The sequence below is a fragment of the Drosophila melanogaster genome, chromosome 2L (assembly GCF_000001215.4).
Source record: "Drosophila melanogaster chromosome 2L".
Classification (NCBI taxonomy): Eukaryota; Metazoa; Arthropoda; class Insecta; order Diptera; family Drosophilidae; genus Drosophila; species Drosophila melanogaster.
The window spans coordinates 11,269,151-11,288,607 of record NT_033779.5 but is presented as its reverse complement, the minus strand read 5'-3'; the positions used below and the strand labels follow the sequence as shown (position 1 = coordinate 11,288,607).

Below are 19,457 nucleotides of genomic sequence, written 5' to 3'. Positions count from 1 at the left end.
TCCTCCTGTCCGGGGAAAATAATCCCCAAAGTCCGTCGCCATTTTGGAATGGGTAGCAATCGCTATCCACACGCCCACAAAGGAGTCGCAACCACAAAACGCAAGTGCACAGGAAGTGGGTGTTATGAAATATGACGAGATATGAACTCATATTCCACCCTCGACGAGCTCTTCTGATTTTGCGCAGTTGCGTTTTGGAAAGAGAACAAAAATAGCATAAAATTGGTCCACCATTGACCATAAAAAGATGGTTTTCATCTTAAATTACAATATAATATTAATATAATTAGTGGCTAATTACAGCGAAAGCAACATTACTAATATTATTGCTTAATATCCATTCTTTTATCATAGAAAAAATGTACAGCTTCCTTTTTTCTGATTCTTAATATAGTAAGATTTATTACTTACAGTATGATTTTTACATTATGAAGCAGTATGATATTATTACAGTCTTATTAACTTTTGAACTTGCCACAATGATACAAGCCAACCACAAGGCACTTGGCCAAAATGCCAATCAAACTGGCGCTGAGCAAATATTATCACAACATGGCCGCAGAACAATGTGGAGGCCATCAATCAATCGGCACTCGTCAGCCAAACCAATCATCCATTTATCCATCCATATCCATCCGGATCCTGGCCATCCAATCACACAATCACCCAATCGCTCAGGCGTATCGCAAGAACAACAACAATTTTCCAATTAAGCGGCCAAAAATTTGAGCATATGATGATTATTGACGATAAGAGCTCCCAACCGCCCCAGGAATCCCAAATGGTCTGCCGAAATGTGCAAATAAATCGCACAATTGTCCGTCCATCCGTGGTGGAGTCGTCCTTTTCGGGAGGATTCCGAGCTATCTACTACGGGCATCGAAACTAAAAGTTAGCTGCGGCCATGCCAAAACCAAAACAAAGAAACTTTCGTTTCCAATTTTCTTGATGTATTAAATTATTTACGCCCTCTTGAGCAGAGGATTCGTGTGCGTGGCACTCATATGTGCATCTGAAGATATGTACATATACATACATATATATATATGAACATGTGTTTATATAGGTGACTTCTATATGTTACATTGCCAGTCAATAGTTTTGTTAATAACAGTTGCCCAAGAAGATAATAACACATACACTTTAATTATCCCACCAGTGTAACAGTTTTTTCAATTCGGACTTAAGAAATCTAGAAGTTAATCCTCTACGTACTGTTAGATACATAAGTTAAGACTTACTTTAATTAAATACCTACGTTAATAACACGATTCTGAAAGTAAGAATATTCAAACCCAGAAAATGTTTACCATTAAGAATGAAATGTACCAATAATTGTAGTATCTAATTCCAAATCTCAAAAAATTCTTAGGAAAAAAAACTTCTATCATTATGTTTATCACTGATTTCCATAGTCATACCTAAATGTTTTATCAGAATAACTTTGTAAAACTTTAAGACTGGCACATTTGTAAAGCCAATTTATTTAATTAGAGAAATTATCGTTATCCGGGTGGAAAAGATAACCGGCGAAAGTGTCTCAGTCACTTTTCACTGCGATTAACTGTCACCAGTTAGCCAGATGCGCTGTGATCTTCCCTAGGCTGGAAAATACCCATTAGAGGATGGAAGCTGTTGATTTTCACAGTTGGTGCGCAGAAAAGAAAATTTCTTGACTGCAGCCAACTCAATTTCACCCAGTGGGCCAGTGAGCCAAATGTGCAGCGATCACCGCACGGCATCGACGGGGATTCCCCTGCTCCGTCCAAGAGCAGCAGTTGCAATTTATGATAACCAATTTGCGGACTACAAACACAACCATTGCCGCACGAGCGATACCATGTGCCGGCAAAGATTCCAGCGGAGATCCCAGTCCAAGATCCCAATCCAAGGGGCAGTAGCCGAAGTAGCGGCTAAATCACTCCGCTGCACGCATCGTTAAATATTATAAGTTATTACAAAGATATAGTGTCTGTGGATCGGTTGTTGCCTCCGGCGAACAGCTGGCATCTTCTACTGATTTTTTTTGATCCTACTAACCATATTTACTCTTGGCACTAATTCTACTCTCTTTTCTAAGAACTGATTAATGTGTATTTTGTATTCAAAATATCTGGGCAGTTCCGGTGTTCTACTGCTCCAGTAATCGCTACAGTGGTGATTTGAATTAAAGAACTAGCTGAGTGCTAGTGTACTGGTTTAATTCCCATTTCTTGTTCGCTTACATACAATCTATAAATATTGTTTAAGATTTCAGTGTTTTATAAATGACGCATATTCAAAATTTAAGCACAGTTTTCCTTTAATTAAAATATTCTGCATTTCAAAAAGAGTTCCCTTAGTGTTAAGATATATAATATTCTTTAAAATTGAAATTAATATTTCATAGAATTCGAATCTATTCGCTATCTAGTTCCAAAACTAGCAAATTACCATTATATAATATATAGTTTAAGTAGCTTGAGATGCAAACAATAATCTTAAATATTATCTTAAATTAAGTGAAGTCCACTTCCCTTGTTGTATTTCTATGATATGCATTGACAATCGTACTCATTCATTCAAACAGGCGTATAGAAATCGAAAAGTGCTACTTTGTGGCGGATAGATCCGCAGCTCCACGGCTCCATCGCGGGACCTGAACAAGATGCAAGAGGCATCCATCCGTGGTTGGGTAACGAAAACATGTCAGCGCCCACAGACGACCACGATAAGGAGAGTCGGTCGAACGCATAACAAAATATGGCCAGTGCTAATTGCCCTCCCAGTAGCTGCTCCACCAGGTCCAACCGAGATCCGTCTGCATCCCATCGAACACGCCAGTTCTTTCCGTCTGAGTGCGCCGCAATCTTCGATCGCAATTTATAAAAGCTCTGCCCGCCCAGCGATTTCGCTGCAGTAGCATCTTCAGATTGTCGGCAAGTGGACGTGGATATTAGCCAACGAAGATCAGCTCTCAAGGTCAGGACTCTGGATAACCGCATTTGTCAGCAAGGACTTCACAATGAAGCGTCTCGAGTGGCTGCTGCTTCTGGCGTTGGTAGCCTCCGTCTCAACGGCAGTGACTCCAAGGAGAAGGCGACACAGCGCGGTGGAATCCGCAACTACCTCCAGTCCCGGTGATTGGGGAACAGCCTGGGGCTTGGGTCCCGAGATGGCACTCGTGAGGAGGGTGTACGACGATTGCCAAGACAAAAACGATTTCATTGGCTGCCTGAAACAGAAAGCCCTTCATGCTCTTAGTCGAGCCCTGGACCAGGACTCAATCAAGATAGTGGACGGTCTGGCGCTGGAGAAGCAAAACCAGAGCGAAACGGAGAGCATATTGGGCTCCCTGACGGATGCCCGTCAATTTGGCAACCTGTCACCCATCGATCGAGCCCTTCTCTCCAAGGCGGACAAGCTGATGCGGACGCACACGCTCAAAATCGACATGGACGTAGGCGGCGGTGAGGATAGTGTGGGTCGCGAGCATGGCCACAAGAAAAAGAAACACAAGGAGGGGGGTCACATCAAGTACGTGGTGGCCGCCCTCCTCACCGCCATGGGCATCGCTGGTCCATTGGGTCTGAAGGCTCTGGCCGCGATCGCCGGCAAGGCTCTGGTCATCAGCAAGGTGGCCCTGACCATTGCCGGGATCATTGCGCTCAAGAAGCTCTTCTCGCACGACCACAGCGAGGAGACCAGCTTCCAGGTGCACGCCGGTGAACATAACAGGTAAGCCTTAAGCTGTAGTCTTCGTAAACAGGTCCAGTAATTAAATCAAAAAGGATTTAAATATGGGATAGTATTTCCGTCAAATATTGCATATTTTCCTTTGCAAAACATTACATTTCCATAAAGAATTGGTTTAACATTCACTTTACCTTTATGTGCTCCCCTGCAGACGCAACACCTACGTGATCCGGCCGGTGTCCAAGACGAGTGCTGCGGCAGGCGCCGGTGGCGTGGGCGTGACCGCCGCCGGTGGCAGCTCCTCGGTGGATCCGTATCGCTACTACTATGAATACCATCAGCAGTAACGCGTGTGCGCGCAGTGGCGATAGCGGTGTCTGGAGAAATCTCCGCCGTTTTTCGGCGCCGGAGTCTTGATGCAGCTAGACTACCAAAGAAACTATCCAAACATCCAGTCGGACCAATTGGAGTCCGACAGCAGCCGTTCACCTTAATGTAGCTCCTAAGTTGTAGGCTAAAATACATATTATGCAGTTGCGCGAACCCTGAGAATGAAGCCCAAAAAATAAACGATATCGAAATGTACTCCTAGAGATTGTAAAAAGGAAAACTGCTGTTTATTAAACTTCGTGGTAAACAAGGTCTCCGGAATTCAAATCAATCGGAATCATCCGATATAACATAGCTGGCAGTATTACGAGAGCCCATAAGGCTACTAAGGAGCGTTTGTTGCCTGCCGGAAGTTCGCTATTTTGGATACAAAAAGAAGATAATATAAAATGTTCAGATTTATCTAAAGGCTAACATCTCATACCGTACTACTGACTGTCACATCTAGCTGGCCCTTTCCACGTGTGGCAGCTGTGGCACCTGCACGAGTTCGTGCAGTTCCACGACCCCTAGCAGCTCCTCGTCCCGTCGCGGGGGCAGTGGAGACGTTCACTTCGCTACCCAACACAGACATGGACTTTTCTTCTTTCTTCACCTTCAAGCCCTGTGTGTCAAGCATTTTCAGTAGATCCCCATGCTTGTGAAGCGCCCTAAATCTTTCAAGCTCCTCATCGATGTTCTCGTCGTTGGGCATTGCTTCCATCAAGTGATCAACTGCCTTTTCCTTGTAGAACCTAAAGGAAGTTGGTTAGGATGCGTGTAGTTATTTGCTACTCGATTGCAACTAACTTGACAATATTTTCAGCTGCATCGGCATCCCTTTGCTCCAACAGTCGATAGGTCATCTCTGCAAGAGCCTTTGAGTGGAATAACTTGAGAGGCTTATTCGACTTGGCCTCTTCGAAATATCGATCCACTAACTCCTCCACGCGAGTGGCATTATCCGCTTCCTAAAAAGCGTATTCCTATGAAAACCATTCTAAATTTTTAATAATAATTCTTTCCTGACCAGTGCACGTCGCAATGCCTCTTTGTCCAGATTGACAGCCTCCGTTTTGGTACGCTTAACCACCTTACTGAACTGCACCACATCCTGAACGTTGGCCACCCGAGTGCTCAACATCTCTCCAAACCGAATCGCATTAAACATGCAGGACTCATCTGTGTAGAGGAGACGCAACCGAATGAGCGGTAGCGTTGGCTGCTTAGGATGACCGGTGTGTTGGGCTACCGCCCGCTCGATCATTGCCTCCACTCGTTCCTGGGCGAATTTAAAAACCTTGGTAGAGGCATCACCTTCGACAAGGCCTAATTCGTCGGCATGGTCGGCCAGTACGACGGATTCATAGACGAAAGGCCGCACAGTCTCCAGCGGAAGCGGCTTAAGCTTGAATTTTCCCTTGTAGATCTCGAGCAGGCCGACGTGCTTTTTCTTGGCCTCACCCTCGGACAAGGAGGTGGGCACCGAAGAGCCCGGCTGAGAGACATAGAAGCGCTTTTTGGCATTCTCCTCTGGCTCGATGCGGCAATCGTGTTCGTGACCCCAAATCACCAGATGCAAAAACGATGGCAACAGGTCCTCAGGTAGATAGTTCTTTGGTCCCCGATCGGCGCGGTTCTGATGTACCACTAACAGATGGAACCAATCCTCCTCCTCTTTGGACTCATTACCGTCTTCGCCATTAGCAACGTTCTCGGGACAGTTAAACTTCACCTTAAAATCCTTGATAAGCCTTGCCAGTCGGCCGTCGTGGATGTGGCTAAGTCCGTACAAAGCCAATTGGCTCTCTCCCTTGCGCATCAGGACGGGGCTGATCTCCACCTGGGTTAGATCGGTCCACCGACCAAAATAGTTAACCAGTCCCGAGGTGCTCAGCAAATCCAGAGAACTTAAACGACCGAAGCCACTGGGATCGTCGTGATTGCCATGAATAGAGAATACTGGAATGGCAATGTTCAGATTGGGATCCTCGTAATTCACCGACTGGTTAACGGCATTGTGGAAGCATTGCCCCTGGTCGCTGAGAATCTCCAGGGAAACAGGACGATCACCGAATGTGTAGCGCCGCAGGAGCTCAATGCATCTGATGAGGAATCAAAATGAGAATAGAGTGAACAATGCCATGCAAATCCTACTTGTGCAACGCATTCTGGCTGGGCACGGCGTCGTGGAAGAGGTCACCTCCCAGCAGAATCATGTCCACATCCTCGGACACCGCCAGTTCCAGGATCTCCTCGAAGGCCGTGAAACTGTCCTCGCCGCGCACCGCGTCTTTTTCGCCATAGCCCAGGTGGTTGTCGGTAGCCACCAGGATGCGAATCACGTTGTCAGCATCCTGCTCTGCTGTCGTGGTGCCATTCATGGTTAACTGGGCAACTTAAAAATTCACAAAATAAGATATTACGCCCTATTTCGCCATCACATAGACCGCGGATGTATCGATTAAATATCGATTCTTCATTAAGCGATAAGTAAAGTTATCGCTTATTGTTATCTATCAGTAACTAAAAATGCGCGGGAGATTTAAGTATTTAAATTCAACAAACAAATTTGACGACATGAAATATAAACTTTAACGATTCATTTTAATATCCAAATATATATCATTGAAATTGCAATTTAAAAATTTCTAGTTTCACTTTATTTGGCTATTTATAAGTAGTTTATGAGTTTTTGTAAAAATCTCTGCTGCAATACGCAGGCTGTTTTAAAAATATATAGCTTAGTTACCAATAAAAGATCATGTTTGTAGCCTAATTACCCAGGCAGCAACTTCACATTAATGCTTATTGATGAGAGTGAGCCTTTGTCCGCCTTTCCGATCACAGCCGTTTGATCGCTCAGTATAGTTCAGTAGTTTTGGTTTCTTATTCAGTCCAGATATGGAAATATCACTTCGTGGATGACATCCCTTCGCGTGTGCCAGGCAAGATGATGAACATGGGGTTTGACCACAATGATAAGCTTGCCGGCCTCCTGAAGCGTCCTGATGCCAATGGAGTCGCTGGTGAAAATCGGTCGCCTAATAAATGGAATCACATCCATATTCTCGTCAAAGTAACCAAAGTGGCTGAGGAAATATATACGATTTGTGGTTATTTCACCTTTGATAATATCCGACTAAGTAAACCATACCTCGATTGCCACGGAGTAATCACATCGTCGTTGGGTCCGCCGATCATTACCAACTTATTTAGACGCACCATTCCCATCTTAAAAGATGTGGAGTTGGAGGTCTTCTTCTCATTATTGATCAGTGGCAGGAATTCGCTGTACTTCAGGTAGAGATCCTGCCTCTGCGGATCGTTCCAGTAGCCACCAACCGAGGTGTGCTGTCCCACGCGCGAGTAGAACAATTCGAAGGCTGTCTTGGCCGCCAAGTCGGGAAAGATTAGATGCAAGAAGCTAGCTGAAAATATTACCAAAAAATAAAAACTTGAACCATTGTGATCCCCCTTTGTTTTATAACCCAACTGCGTAATTTTTGAACACAGTTACATAATATATTTGTTTCTTGTAAGCTTTAAAAGAGTTTAGCCCGGAAAAATGTGACGCAGTTATGCATCTATATAAATAGAATTTACTCATTGGTTTAAACTTTGATCTCACTTACTGCCGTATTGCCCCGCCTGTGGCGAGGATAGAGATATAAAGGTCTTCACATTGTGCTCGGGCAGACTTTGGATGGCCGCCCGGGCCAAAAGGCCTCCTTGTGAGTATCCTGAAAAAGGCATAGTATTGGTAACTAAAAGAAAATACTCTAATGAAAATCGGCTGCCTTACCCAGCACAATGATGCCCTCTGGATGCAGTTTGCCCACCTCGTTGAGATAATCCCTAACCTGATCGACCTGTCGCCAGGCGTTCTCCAAGCTGTACCATCCATTGAACTTGTCGCAGTTGTAGACGATAGTGCCAGGATGAAACTACAAACGGACGAAATGAGTTTATCAGTGCTACTGCGTTGTTTGCGTCAAATTCGACCTTGCCACTGTAAACAATAACAAAGGGGAATCGAAAAACAAACCTCTTCGATTTCCCGGACCAGAGAGGCCATCGATTCGGCTCCTGATAGAATTCCATGGAGTATGACCACCGGTTTGTAGGCCAGTGAGACGGAAATGGACGAGCAGGTTAACAGGGCCACCAGGACTTGCAAACGAAGTCTCATTTTGTGGGGAACAATGGATTTCCGACTGTTGTTGTTGATGTATCCGTATCTTTATTAGCCGCTCTTCTTCTTGCTACCCGCTTTGGAAATTCTGAAAGTGCGGATTTGAAATCCGACATGCGAATGGCAATGTATGGGTTGCGAGCGCAATTATGAGCAGAACGAAATTTGAAAATGCATTCGAAATTTCTCGAGACTTCATTGTACAATAATTGGATGAATTTAAAATACGTGGTGTGCATTTAAAAGGAAAGGTTTATAAAATAGGTCCCATAAATTGGATGGGTACATTCAAATAAAGATAAAATGCAATATAATTTAGCGGACCATTAGAAACACAATTGAGTTTGCATTGGGTGCTTTAAAAATATAATTATATATATGCTTTTATAATACAGTCTGATCAAAATAAAAGTATGAAGTACAAATTACAGCAATGAGATTGTAGAAGCCATTGCAAATAACTAAATTTCTACGCTCCTTGGGCTTTCCTAACTCCAATAAAATCCCAGAGATCGCCGAATCTTAAAATAATGCTCGTTTATTCACTCTCAACTTACACGATCGTCGTTATGTACTTTGCACTATTGTGTCTTGCGTAAATTTAAGTCTAGGCGGCGCATATACGCTCCGCAATTAATATCTACGCTCTGTGGCTGGCGATCCACAGACTCGTCCTCCACATCGCACAATTCATTTGTCATCCGGGGCCCGGAACAAGGTGATTTCAGGGTATATCAAATATGACAACACTTAACAGTTTAGACTTAGGGCTAGGGCGGCATCTCAACCTTTTTGCTTAAGAGTTCTCGATCTGGATTTGTAGCGGTTCTGTTCCAAGTTACGTGATTCGTTCTGCGGCCGGAGATCTAGTAGAAGAAGTCCAGCCCGTTCCGAGGGCTCGAACCTCACCCGGCCACCTCCTCGCTGACAAAATCCAGCTTGACCACCTCTGCGGGCAGGCACTCCTCCACGTCCACCTCGTTCTCCTGGACATTGATGCGATTGAGGGTCATGGACACGTCTGGTCCGCACTTTAAGCCTGCTGGCGCCCCTGCTGGCGATCCTACTGTCGCCGCTGCCGCTGGAGGATTGGAGGTGCTAACCACATCGTCGGCAATCACCACCGTGGGCGAGAGTACTGTTGGAACAGTGGACACTGCCGACACAACGGGCACCACGATCTGCGTCGACGAGCAGGTGGACACCATATGTGGCTGCTGCACCACTGTCGCCGTAGTCGAAGTGGGCTGCTGGATAATGATGTTCTCCGTGATGGTGGGCGTGTTGTTGGCCGTCGAGGCTGCAGCCTGGGCTGCCGCTAATGCCGCAGCCTTCTGCATCTGCTGGTACTGCTTAACAGTCACCGTCGTGCCCGTCGTAGTTGTATTAGACTGTGGATGCAGGATGATCTGCTTTGGCTGCGCCACCAGCTGTACGTGCTGCACGATTGGCTGTGACTTGAATACTTGAGGAGGTGGCTGCTGAAGGGGCTGCTGCGGCTGCTGTTGTGGCAGCGTCTGGAGAACGTGTTGCACCTGCTGGACGGGCACTTGCTTGGCGGGAATGCCGGCGTCCTCGAAGGCCTTCTTCTTCAGCGCCTGGCGGATCTGAGAACTGCAATGGGGAAGGTCAATTAAAACTAGCACGTACACACTGGGCAGCCGGTTCCCTCGCCAGGAGCACAGGATCACTTACACGGTGCGGTTCTTGATGCTTAGGCTGATCTTGGTCAGGTCGTCGGAGAAGCGCATTATGGACGAGTGCAGCATGTCGATCTCCTCGTCCGTCCACTTCCTGCAGCCGTGGCGAGGGAACAAGGCACACAGAAACACTCCGATTAGTGTCCACAAAACTCGCGACTCCACCGCATAGAATCAACTTACCCCGATGGCGACTCCGCATTGGGATGCAGCTGCATGGTTAGATCGCCCAGTCTGCTGAACGCCTGTCCGGCGGCCGTGAATATCTCCCCCACCTGCAAGTGCATGCGGATTTGCATCCGGAGTCAGTTTGTTGTTACCGCGTGCAAATTCAAAACAAACGCACCGCCCCTGCCCACCGCCCGCCGGCCCACTCACGGTGGAACAACAAATTTCCCACTCGCAGGAGTGAGACAAACGAATGACTCTCGACTCTCTCCCGCGCCGCCTTTTTCTCGCTTGCAACGCGCGGAGGCGCTGGCGACGGGATCAACGCGGTCGGAGCTGCCGGCGGATGTGGTGGAGCGGCTGAACCTACCTTGATTGCCGAGTTCATGGCCTTTTTTCGCGGGGCGCTGTTTTTTTGTCGTAATTTTACGTAGTTTTGCGTCCGCAGCTATTCAACACTGACGCCGTACACAACACTCAAGCGGCCGTCAATTTTCCAATGCACAACACTAGAATATGTATTTGCGCTACTATCGACTTATCGATTGGTGCAATCGGGAATTCAAACAAGAAGCGTTATGCTTATTTAGATTTACATTTAAGTAATTTATGTCTTTTATTATTAGAACCAGCAACTTATGCGAATCTGATTTTAACATTAAGAAAATGTAAATAGTTTATTCAATGCTATACATATGAACCAAATATTATTACACATGATGAAGGAAACATTTCTTAATTAACAATATTTAACTATTTATCGAATTTAACTATTAAACAAAAACCAGCATAATACAGATTTAAATTTAAATACTACGATCACGATTGTTTTTGTAATTTTTGTATTGATAGTATTTGACAAATACTTAGGGCGTAAATATAAATAGAAAACTTTATGATGTGGAATTCCACCGTTTGCAAGATAACACCTAACAAAAGAAATCCCTAATACTTGGATAACATTAATCATCTTTTTTATCATCGTTGAACTCAACGTTTTGCCTCCAGTCCGAACTCAGTCTTTGTTTGCAGCTCCGCTGCTCGCAGTGGCAATTGCCACCTGCAATATTAGTTAAAACCACATAAAGTTTAGACGATTTCGCGGCCAAGCAAACCTTAACTTACCTAAAGGAACGGTCGTAGTTCCGCCGTCACGTAAGTCGTTTCAGCAAAACTGCTTACGGTTCTCATCGTAGGCCGTCATCCGTCGATTCTTCCGCTCCGCAGTCTCTAGGCTGCTGGATTTCTTTACGAGAGAAATAAAAAAAATATTACATGCTTGAAATTTAGAAGATCATACGTACCTTTGGCACACATTCAGCGGAATTGCAGTCCAGGGGCTTCTTTGTTGCTGGAACAGCTGCAGGAGTCGGCGATCCATTCGAGGAATTCAACTCAATGGACACATCGCCTCCGTTCACTTTTTGCGTGTGTAAAGCCGGCAGTTCGCGCTTTAGCTTAGCCAGGAGCTCGGTGACTGTGCACAACTTCTCCTCAAGATTACGCTTGTCTTCTAACAGGCTAGAGATGGTGCCGTCCATGCGTTCCTTCTCCGATCGAAAGTTGATTTCCCTGGTTTTCTAGGCGATTTAAAGAGAAAACATTAAGCTATTTTATAAGAGCCTTTGATTGCAATTATTCTACCAGAGTTGATCGTAGTTCTTCGTACTCCCTCGTACGTTTATCAACCTTCTGTTCCATCTCGAGGCTTCTTTTATTGGCCGCTTCTATGGCTAAACTTTGCTTAATCCATGCCTTTCGCAGTGATGTAAAGGCGGTTTCATTGGATTTCAACTGGGCGTCAAGTAGTGCGTTTTTCCCATTCTTCTCATTAATAACAGTCAGCCTTTCCTCTAACTCTTGTTTATTCTGTTGCAGTATAAGTTCCTTTGATTCCTAAATAAATATTTCATTAGCGACCGAATAACCTACAAAGACAAGTCTAATATTACCAATGTTGAACGGAGCTTTTCGCAATCCTCTTTGAGCGCCTTGTTACCCGAACTCAACTTTTCCTCCATCTTGCGGTTTTCCTCCTTTAGATTAGAAATTGTTTCATCCAACAGTTGCTTTTGCGTTTGGAAATATTCTTCTTTGGATTGCTGAAAAATTTTAATTACCTATATTGTAATCAACCAGATAGATTACCAGATTAATTATTACCAGATCGGAACGTAAGCTCTTGCACTCTTTTGTGAGATCGTGAAGATTCTTCTTCATTTCGAGATTTAAATTATTTGCTGCTGTTATGTCTGATAGATAATTTTTCGAGGTTTCTAGCAATTGCTCATTATGCAACCGAAGATCGGATATAGTCAAGTTCAAAGTTTCCCTTTCTTTTAGGAAATCATTAGTTTGAGCTTCCTGGTATAGAATAAAATATAATAGAATACAAAAGTGAAGGCGTTAAATAAATAAAACTTACCAGATCGGATCGTATATTTTCGCAATCCTTGGTCACTTCGCCAAGCTCCTTGGATCGGCGATCGATTTCTACTTTCTTGGCTCGAAGCTGCTCTTCGAGATCGAGTTTGGTTTGTTCCAGTTTGTCAAAATCTTCTCGTAGAGAGGAATTGAGCTTTCGCTCCTTATCCACCATGTTCTGTAGTTCCTGAGCATCTTTTAGCTTTCTTTTAAGCTCTTCATTTCTAGACTCTAGATGGTCTCTTACTTCTTGCAGAGATTTTAGTTTAATCTGAAGCTCGTCTACTGAACCCTTAATATCAGCAATCTTTTGTTTAAACTGACCTTCCTGGGCAGACATATTTTCCTGTACTGCTTTAAGACTATTTTCCAGGCCTACTTTTGCTTCTCTCACTGTTTTATTTTCATCAATGGCGTCCTTGAGCTCAGAGCGAAGCTGTTTAATCTCTGAATCTCGGCCGGAAATTCCTTCTTGTAAAGCAAGCTGTTCAGCATGCAAACGCTCCACTTTCTTCTGCAGATTTTCCGACAACTTATTTGAATCCGAAAGACAGCCTTTTAGCCGCTCGTACTCGCACACCAGCTTATCGTAGGCATGAAGCCTGAGCTGGGCACAGTGCAGAGCTTCTTTGATATCTGCCTCCTTGGACTTGAAAGTCTCCAGCTTTTCTGCAATTTCACACCTCTCCAACTCCTTTTGAGTGGTTAGTGTAATCATTTCCGCTTCGATTTCCTCAAGTTTTTTTATGGTATTCGAGTGCTGTCCGTTGATTTTCTGGATCTCCGATAGCAGTTCTGCTTTCTCGCCCCTCAACAGCTCCAAATCCTGAACATATTGATCGCACTTCTTTTGCAGGTCATCGATGTTCTCGTTCGACGAGCCTGGCAGCAAATCCGAACTTTTCTGGTCGGCAGTGCATTGCAGTTGTTCTAGCTCCAACATGCTTTTGTCGTACAGCTTCTTAAGTTGGCATTTTTCCATTTTCACTCCCTCGAGTTCCACTTCCCGATCAGAATTCGTTTTATGCAGCTCTGCTATTGTGTTTCGCATCACCTCAAGCCTAGAAATTTCCTTATCGCGCTCCTCCTCCGCTTGCCTTAGTTTCTCCTTGTAAGAAGATTCCTTCTCCTTCAGCGTTTCCCTGATTTTTTCAAGCTCTGCCTTGTGTCGGACAGCCAATTCGTTTCTTTCCTTCTCGGCCTGAGTAATCTTTTCTTGAAGAGATCTTTTAATGACATCCAAATGCACCTGACACTGAGTCGTAACACTGGCGAGCTTTTCATTGGTCTGCTGTAGCTGCTCTTCGTAGCGTTTCTGGGTTTCCTTTAAATCCAGGCAGTATGCACGGAATTTGGAGCGGTTTTCATTCTCGCTCGTCTCAATTTTCGCCATGTACTCAAGCTGAAGGCTTTTGTTCTCATCTGTCTTTCGCTTCTCCAGAATACTTAATTCCTCTTGTGCCCTTTGTAATGATTCTTCAAGTTGCTCGATTCGGCGTTCATATTCGGTGGTAAGAGTTCGTTCAGTTTGTTCCTGGATAGGCTTCTCAACATTTAGAGATTCTTCAGCTGTGGTACTATGGTGCTGCAGTTCGACACCGCTTTCTTGAAGCTGATCTAGAGGGCGCAACTCCTCCGCCTGCCAATTTACAATGTCTGCTAGCTTCAGTTCCATGGATAAGCAACACTCGCTTATTTCTCCAATATCCGACTGCAGTTCGGATATTTTTTCGTCCTCTGACTGCTTTTCAAGTTTTTTCTGCAGTTCACACACCTTGGACTTCAGATGTGCAAGGGATGTCTTGAGAGTAAGGACTTCCTGAGATTCCTGCTTGTTAGCGGTCTGTACGGTATCTTTAGTCTGCAACTCCTCGCACAATATTTTTGTCTTGGCATTTTGATTTTTTATAGTTTCGATTTGATTCAGGCTGGTAATTTGTGCACGCAAATTGTTAATAACTTCTTTCTCTTCCTCAATTAGATTCTTTTTCCCGTCAACTTCTTGTTTCAGTTGGAAAATGATATCACGCATTCGGTCTTCCTCTTTCACCAAATTCTGTTCCTGATTTATTTTGACAATCTGAAATCTTTGGCATTTCAGAAAGCCTTTAAGGAATACGGAGTCGGATGCATCATGTTGTTTACCATCACCCTCTAAATACTTAGCAGGCTCAAGGCAAAGTTTTAGGCTTGGCACGCTTTGATCCTGTTCGGCATGGTTATATATAAAGAGGCGCCTGCCACCGGAGTAGTCGGTGAGCTCAATCTGTTGGATGGACTTCGACAGCTTGGTGAACTGTTGCAGCAGATCAGTGTCCAATTCGTTTTCCGGATCACTGCACTCAGTGCCTACACCCGAACTCTTCATGGATTCCAAATCGGAGTTCGTTGTTCGTTGCTTGTGCTCCTCTCGGAGTGCATCGCACTCTTGAATAGTACTCATCAATTCGTTGGATAGACATTCGTAATTCAGTTGGATCTCGTCAAACTCCCACTGCAACTTGGAGAGGCGCTTCTTCAGCTCTTGATTTTGTAGCTCCATATCTTCTGGATGAGTATCCGGATTGGGAACTTCTAATAGCTCACTATGGATCTCCTCCACTCGCTCCTTGAGAGTTCCAATCTCGGCTTGCAGTTTAGAATTTTCATCCTGCAGCTGCTGACACTGTTCATCCGATCTGAGTTCCAGATGCCTATACTCGTCCTGCAGCTGTAGGTACTTTTGCTGTATAGTATTGTAGTCAACCTGCATGGTATCAATGGCCAGCTTTTGACTAGACCACTTATGCTTCAGGTTGTTGTACTTTTCCTGCAATTGTCCAAAGTCATCATGCGCTGTGGATATCTGTTCGGAGAGCCGTTTGCAATCAGTGGTCTTTTGTGATACCTCACAGCTTGCATGGCTGAAAGTAGACAGCATACTTTCCAACTTCATACGGGTGGCAGCAATCTCCGATCGCAACTGATCAAACTGGCAGGCGACTGAGTCCAGTCCTGAGGCACTCGCTAGGGGCAGTAGCCGTTCCAACTCCAGGCACTTGTTGCAGATCCGCTCGCAGCTGGACTCAAGCTCGGGGCACATGGATCGCATTTGATCCTCCTTGCTGTTTCGCAACACATCCCGAGATAGCTCCTCAAGGGACTGTTGCAGACTTACTATGGTCGAATCTTTTTCGGAGATGGAGGAGAGAAGTTCTTCCTCCATTTGCTTCGACTTGGCCTTGTGTGTTTCGAATTGCTCCCCTAGATTGACTGCCTTGCCGTTCTCCATCTCCAGCCGCTCAATTGTCTCCTTTAGCCTCTTCACCTGCTCCTCGTACTTCTCGATCGTCTCCTTTGCTACCTGGTTGGATGCAGTAAGCGCAGAGATCTCGGTCTGCGGGGCATCGCAGCTGTAATTGATAGGAAAATTGAGGGATTTGAATGAATACGTAAATTCAGGAACTCCATAAATATACTTTAACTCTATTTATATTTCCAGTGCGCGCATGGCTACGAAAAGCTATTTACTCTGCCTAGCTAAATGGGTGCTGTCTGAGGGAATCCGGCGTTCACAAAAAACCACTAAAAATAGAAGCAGCTGGCGGCATTCAAGTTGAAGTTGCACCAGGCGAGATGTGTGGGTTACGCGAACATGGTCAAAGAAATAGAAGCGTTTTTAAAGATTCAAATCTAAACACCTTTCACAAATTGTTTATTTTCGCAAACGAAACAGAAGTGCAACTGCACTGTGCTATTATTTTGAGCGCAGATCTTTTACCCAAGTCACTCACTCACTCACTCACTTTTTCGGTTTCGGTTAGCCAATCTATATGCGTTACATCACAGTCTATAACGTTGGTGGATCGACAGTAGGGCCGACGTCATCGATCACCCAAGACGATCGGGGGAGGAGCGCGAGAGCGATGGGCGGAGGAAAAGCGTGCTGACTGACGGACAGCGGCAAATACAATGAGCATTGCGGAATTCCAGCGATCAAATTATCAAGAAGTTGGCCAGTTAACTACCTTGTCGATCGGCTGACTGCCTTATCGCGCTTCCAGGGCCACAAAGCGATCGTAGCTGGGGCGTCACATCGCATCCAGCCGAGTCTATTCGCAAAACTGGCTCACAACAGGCGTCGCCTCGCCTCTTTCCGCTCCCGGATTCTCCCCCAGAAATCTTTCCTTCTCGACGGCTATTTGCGTTGGCGTTTGTTTTGTTTTCGATTTCTTCGCGATCGGACTCCCAGTTGAGACAGCTTGCCCTCTTCGCTGCGACTGCTGCGAGAAAGCAAGAAGAGCGAGCGAAGACCGCACGAGAAGACAGCCGAGTAGAAGAGCACGCCGCACTCGTCTCCACCTCGTTTTTAGTTCAGGTGTCAGGTGAGTGCGCGCAAGAGGTGAGTTGGTATGTTCAAAATGCGCAAAATTGCTTACTTAAAGTACTTTTCAAAACGATATAGTCGCGTAGAATACTATGTAGTTTCGTTTGTTTAACTCATTTGAATCTTTTTATAACTCTAGATCTAAAAGTAAAATAAATAATTCATAAATTTACTTACTTCGGCACCGACTCCTGATACTTTTTTGACATCATTACTGAAGGAATTCTGCTAGCTGTCTCTCTTCCCAACTGTTTCGCCCGGCCAGGCATAGTGTCCATATTATCCGTTTGTAACCTTTTCTCCTTTAGGGTTTTACAAATGCCTTTGGCTTTGGGAGCAATCCCCCGCCGCTGAAACAAGGGTTTCGGCAGGTTAGTCAGCTTCGAAGGACGCGGTAGACGGGACTCCTCTGGCTCAGGCAATGCGAGAACAGGAGCGTCGCCTTCTGAGCCTGAGGCGGTTAAAGTCCAAGTACGACGACGCTTCTGGAGGCGATAGTCGTCAAGCGAGGCGCTGGAAACGATCTTCAACATGTCGCGCTTGATGCGACCTTCCAATTCCTGCAATACCAGCTGGCTCTCATTCTTGATCTTCTTCTTAGCAAGCTTATCCTTCAACATACTGATCCCGCGATCAAGTTGCCTCATCATCGTGGTTTCAGAGTCTATCTTGCAGACCTGCGGCTTGCAACGAATTTTTTTGGCACACGTGCCGAAGCTTATAGTGGATGACGACTCCTCCACGAACGATGGCGTAATTGTACAGATGATAGAGGTCAAAACATTTCCACCCAGCGAAGGCAGCATGATGCGCGGAAGTTTCGAATCGCGAAAGCTATTCGGCTTGCTATCTACACTCTCGGAGAGGCTCTTAACCAAGTTGCGAAAAATCATAAGGCTGGATGCGTGGTCCGCGGGGTCCACCTGTTCGGATCCAGCCAGATCCACCAGGCTCAGTACGCTCTGCTTTACGGTGTCGTTATCACTGTGGTCCGACTTTCGGGACTCAATGATCTGTAGAAATAATCTTGCATATTATATGATTAATACAAGAATCTAGCACTCACTATCCTGAAGATGGCGTGCGAACGACTGGACCGCTCGTTCATGTTGGTCTCGCCCACGACGCGCTCCTTGTTGCCCATGTAGAGCTGGCGCAGGAGGTCGTCCTCGCTGGTTACGATGGACTCCTTGCAGTTCACATTCACAATCCCATTGCCGGACTCATGGATCTTGAGGTCCTGATTCTTCTTGTTCAGCAGATCGTAGATCTTCTCGTTGTAGATCTCGATGTAGCCCACGCGCAGCAGAAAGTCCCGCTCCGTCTCACTGGAGATCTGTTGAAAGATCTCCTTGGCGGCTAGCACCATGACGCCCGGATTCTGTTCGTCGCCCATCATGGTGTACGTCTTGCCTGAAATGCATGCCCGGTTTTAGGTATACCGCCGCGTATATATAGCACAGTACCCACCCGACGACGTCTGGCCGTAGGCAAAAATAGTTCCGTTGGAGCCCTGCATGCAGGCGTGCACTATGTGCTTGGCCATCCGGTCGAACACCTCCTGGTTGCTGGCGCCCTCGTCGAACACATAGTCTGCCAAACGGAATGGAATGTAAATGAGATAAAGGTCTTGTAGATCAGGATACGCTCAACGCTCTAACCACTCACCGAAGACATAGGGCTCCGCATGGCTGTCCGCCAACTGGATGGAGCGGCCCTCCTTCACCTGCCAGAGTGAAGTGAGCCCGGGCTCGCAGGGACGCACCTTGATGCAGACCTGGATGGAGCTGGCGTTCTTCGTAGACATCTTTGCGACTTGTGGGAAACGTGTTTGACATGCACAATGAACAGACACAAACAGATTTTAACGTTTTATAAAAGCTAGTTTGATCGACATGTTAGTTTCTCTTTGTAAATTCGAACAAATACCGCTTCGGAAGCGAACCAGATCGAAATACGGAACCAGTAAATAGGCGCGAGCCAGTTCAATTTAAAAGTTTGAGGAGCTTTCGGCGAATATGAAAATATAATCCAATAGGCTTCGAACATAAAACTTTTTCCGAGCTTTTTCGTGATATATAATATAGATTATTATTATCTATATTTCCAAAATAGTAAAGACCGCTAAATTAAATGCTTACTTACAGACAGACAAAAGCTGAGGGGATTGTTTAATGCATACAGAAGAATACTGTCTGATATAAACATGAGATTTCATTGGAATAATAATCCCAGTTGTTCACTATTAAAAAAAATAGGAAAATTGAAAATTTGGAAAATATTATAGTGGTTATATTAGGGAGCTTAGTTATAATTTATTTCAAATATTTGTTTTGGAATCAAATACTTTCCACATTATATGTGTGCTATGAATAGAAGTTATGAATTAGTAGAAAAAATACGAACTTATATGAAATTTAAACCGTAGTTTTCGCATGTATTTAAGAGCTTGTTCTATTTTCTGTTTGACCTTAAAGTATTGAGTCATAGAACTTTGTTAGTTAGCATGCCCTACCAATAAGAACACAACGTCTTAGAATATATATATGCCGTAGCGACC

The 19,457-nt window shown here is 45.1% G+C and overlaps 5 protein-coding genes and 1 non-coding gene across 11 annotated transcripts; 2 read left to right on the top strand and 4 right to left on the bottom strand.

The window, feature by feature from the left end:
* The first annotated feature begins 2,901 nt into the window (after positions 1-2,901).
* Osi21 (Osiris 21) lies at positions 2,902-4,281 on the top strand. Its single transcript, NM_135657.3, has 2 exons — positions 2,902-3,717; positions 3,887-4,281. Exons 1-2 carry the CDS (start codon positions 3,005-3,007, stop codon positions 4,020-4,022), a joined length of 849 nt encoding a protein of 282 aa, NP_609501.1. The 5' UTR covers positions 2,902-3,004; the 3' UTR covers positions 4,023-4,281.
* mre11 (meiotic recombination 11) lies at positions 4,273-6,518 on the bottom strand. The gene is made up of 5 exons (NM_078823.4): positions 6,202-6,518; positions 5,075-6,149; positions 4,855-5,015; positions 4,490-4,799; positions 4,273-4,422 (listed from the first exon to the last, which is right to left on the bottom strand). The coding sequence occupies exons 1-5, from the start codon at positions 6,426-6,428 to the stop codon at positions 4,333-4,335; spliced, it is 1,863 nt and encodes a 620-aa protein (NP_523547.1). The 5' UTR covers positions 6,429-6,518; the 3' UTR covers positions 4,273-4,332.
* Positions 6,519-6,687: 169 nt separating this feature from the next.
* Positions 6,688-8,310, bottom strand: Ppt2 (Palmitoyl-protein Thioesterase 2). Its single transcript, NM_135656.3, has 5 exons — positions 8,093-8,310; positions 7,850-7,991; positions 7,680-7,787; positions 7,202-7,475; positions 6,688-7,136 (listed from the first exon to the last, which is right to left on the bottom strand). The coding sequence occupies exons 1-5, from the start codon at positions 8,234-8,236 to the stop codon at positions 6,938-6,940; spliced, it is 867 nt and encodes a 288-aa protein (NP_609500.1). The 5' UTR covers positions 8,237-8,310; the 3' UTR covers positions 6,688-6,937.
* On the top strand, positions 8,031-8,551 carry asRNA:CR44182 (antisense RNA:CR44182). The gene has a single exon (NR_073758.1).
* Positions 8,552-8,625: 74 nt separating this feature from the next.
* CG33695 (uncharacterized protein) lies at positions 8,626-10,587 on the bottom strand. Of its 4 annotated transcripts, none has more exons than NM_001032077.2 (4): positions 10,478-10,587; positions 10,123-10,214; positions 9,935-10,033; positions 8,761-9,853 (listed from the first exon to the last, which is right to left on the bottom strand). In NM_001032077.2, exons 1-4 carry the CDS (start codon positions 10,493-10,495, stop codon positions 9,145-9,147), a joined length of 918 nt encoding a protein of 305 aa, NP_001027248.1. In that variant the 5' UTR covers positions 10,496-10,587; the 3' UTR covers positions 8,761-9,144. The 4 variants fall into 4 exon arrangements, with proteins under 4 accessions (NP_001027250.1, NP_001027248.1, NP_001027252.1 ...); NM_001032081.1 differs by lacking the exon at positions 10,478-10,587 and adding an exon at positions 10,286-10,457; NM_001032079.2 differs by lacking the exon at positions 9,935-10,033 and having other exon boundaries at positions 8,626-9,853.
* Positions 10,588-10,761: 174 nt separating this feature from the next.
* cana (CENP-ana) lies at positions 10,762-18,828 on the bottom strand. Of its 3 annotated transcripts, NM_001032076.2 has the most exons (11): positions 18,566-18,828; positions 18,368-18,490; positions 17,964-18,310; positions 17,075-17,910; positions 12,533-15,923; positions 12,271-12,471; positions 12,060-12,209; positions 11,752-12,003; positions 11,412-11,687; positions 11,233-11,353; positions 10,762-11,167 (listed from the first exon to the last, which is right to left on the bottom strand). In NM_001032076.2, exons 1-10 carry the CDS (start codon positions 18,702-18,704, stop codon positions 11,273-11,275), a joined length of 5,796 nt encoding a protein of 1,931 aa, NP_001027247.1. In that variant the 5' UTR covers positions 18,705-18,828; the 3' UTR covers positions 10,762-11,167; positions 11,233-11,272. The 3 variants fall into 3 exon arrangements, with proteins under 3 accessions (NP_001027247.1, NP_001285839.1, NP_001285840.1); NM_001298910.1 differs by lacking the exons at positions 17,075-17,910; positions 17,964-18,310; positions 18,368-18,490; positions 18,566-18,828 and adding exons at positions 15,990-16,111; positions 16,317-16,792; NM_001298911.1 differs by lacking the exons at positions 17,075-17,910; positions 17,964-18,310; positions 18,368-18,490; positions 18,566-18,828 and adding an exon at positions 16,317-16,798.
* Positions 18,829-19,457: the final 629 nt, after the last annotated feature.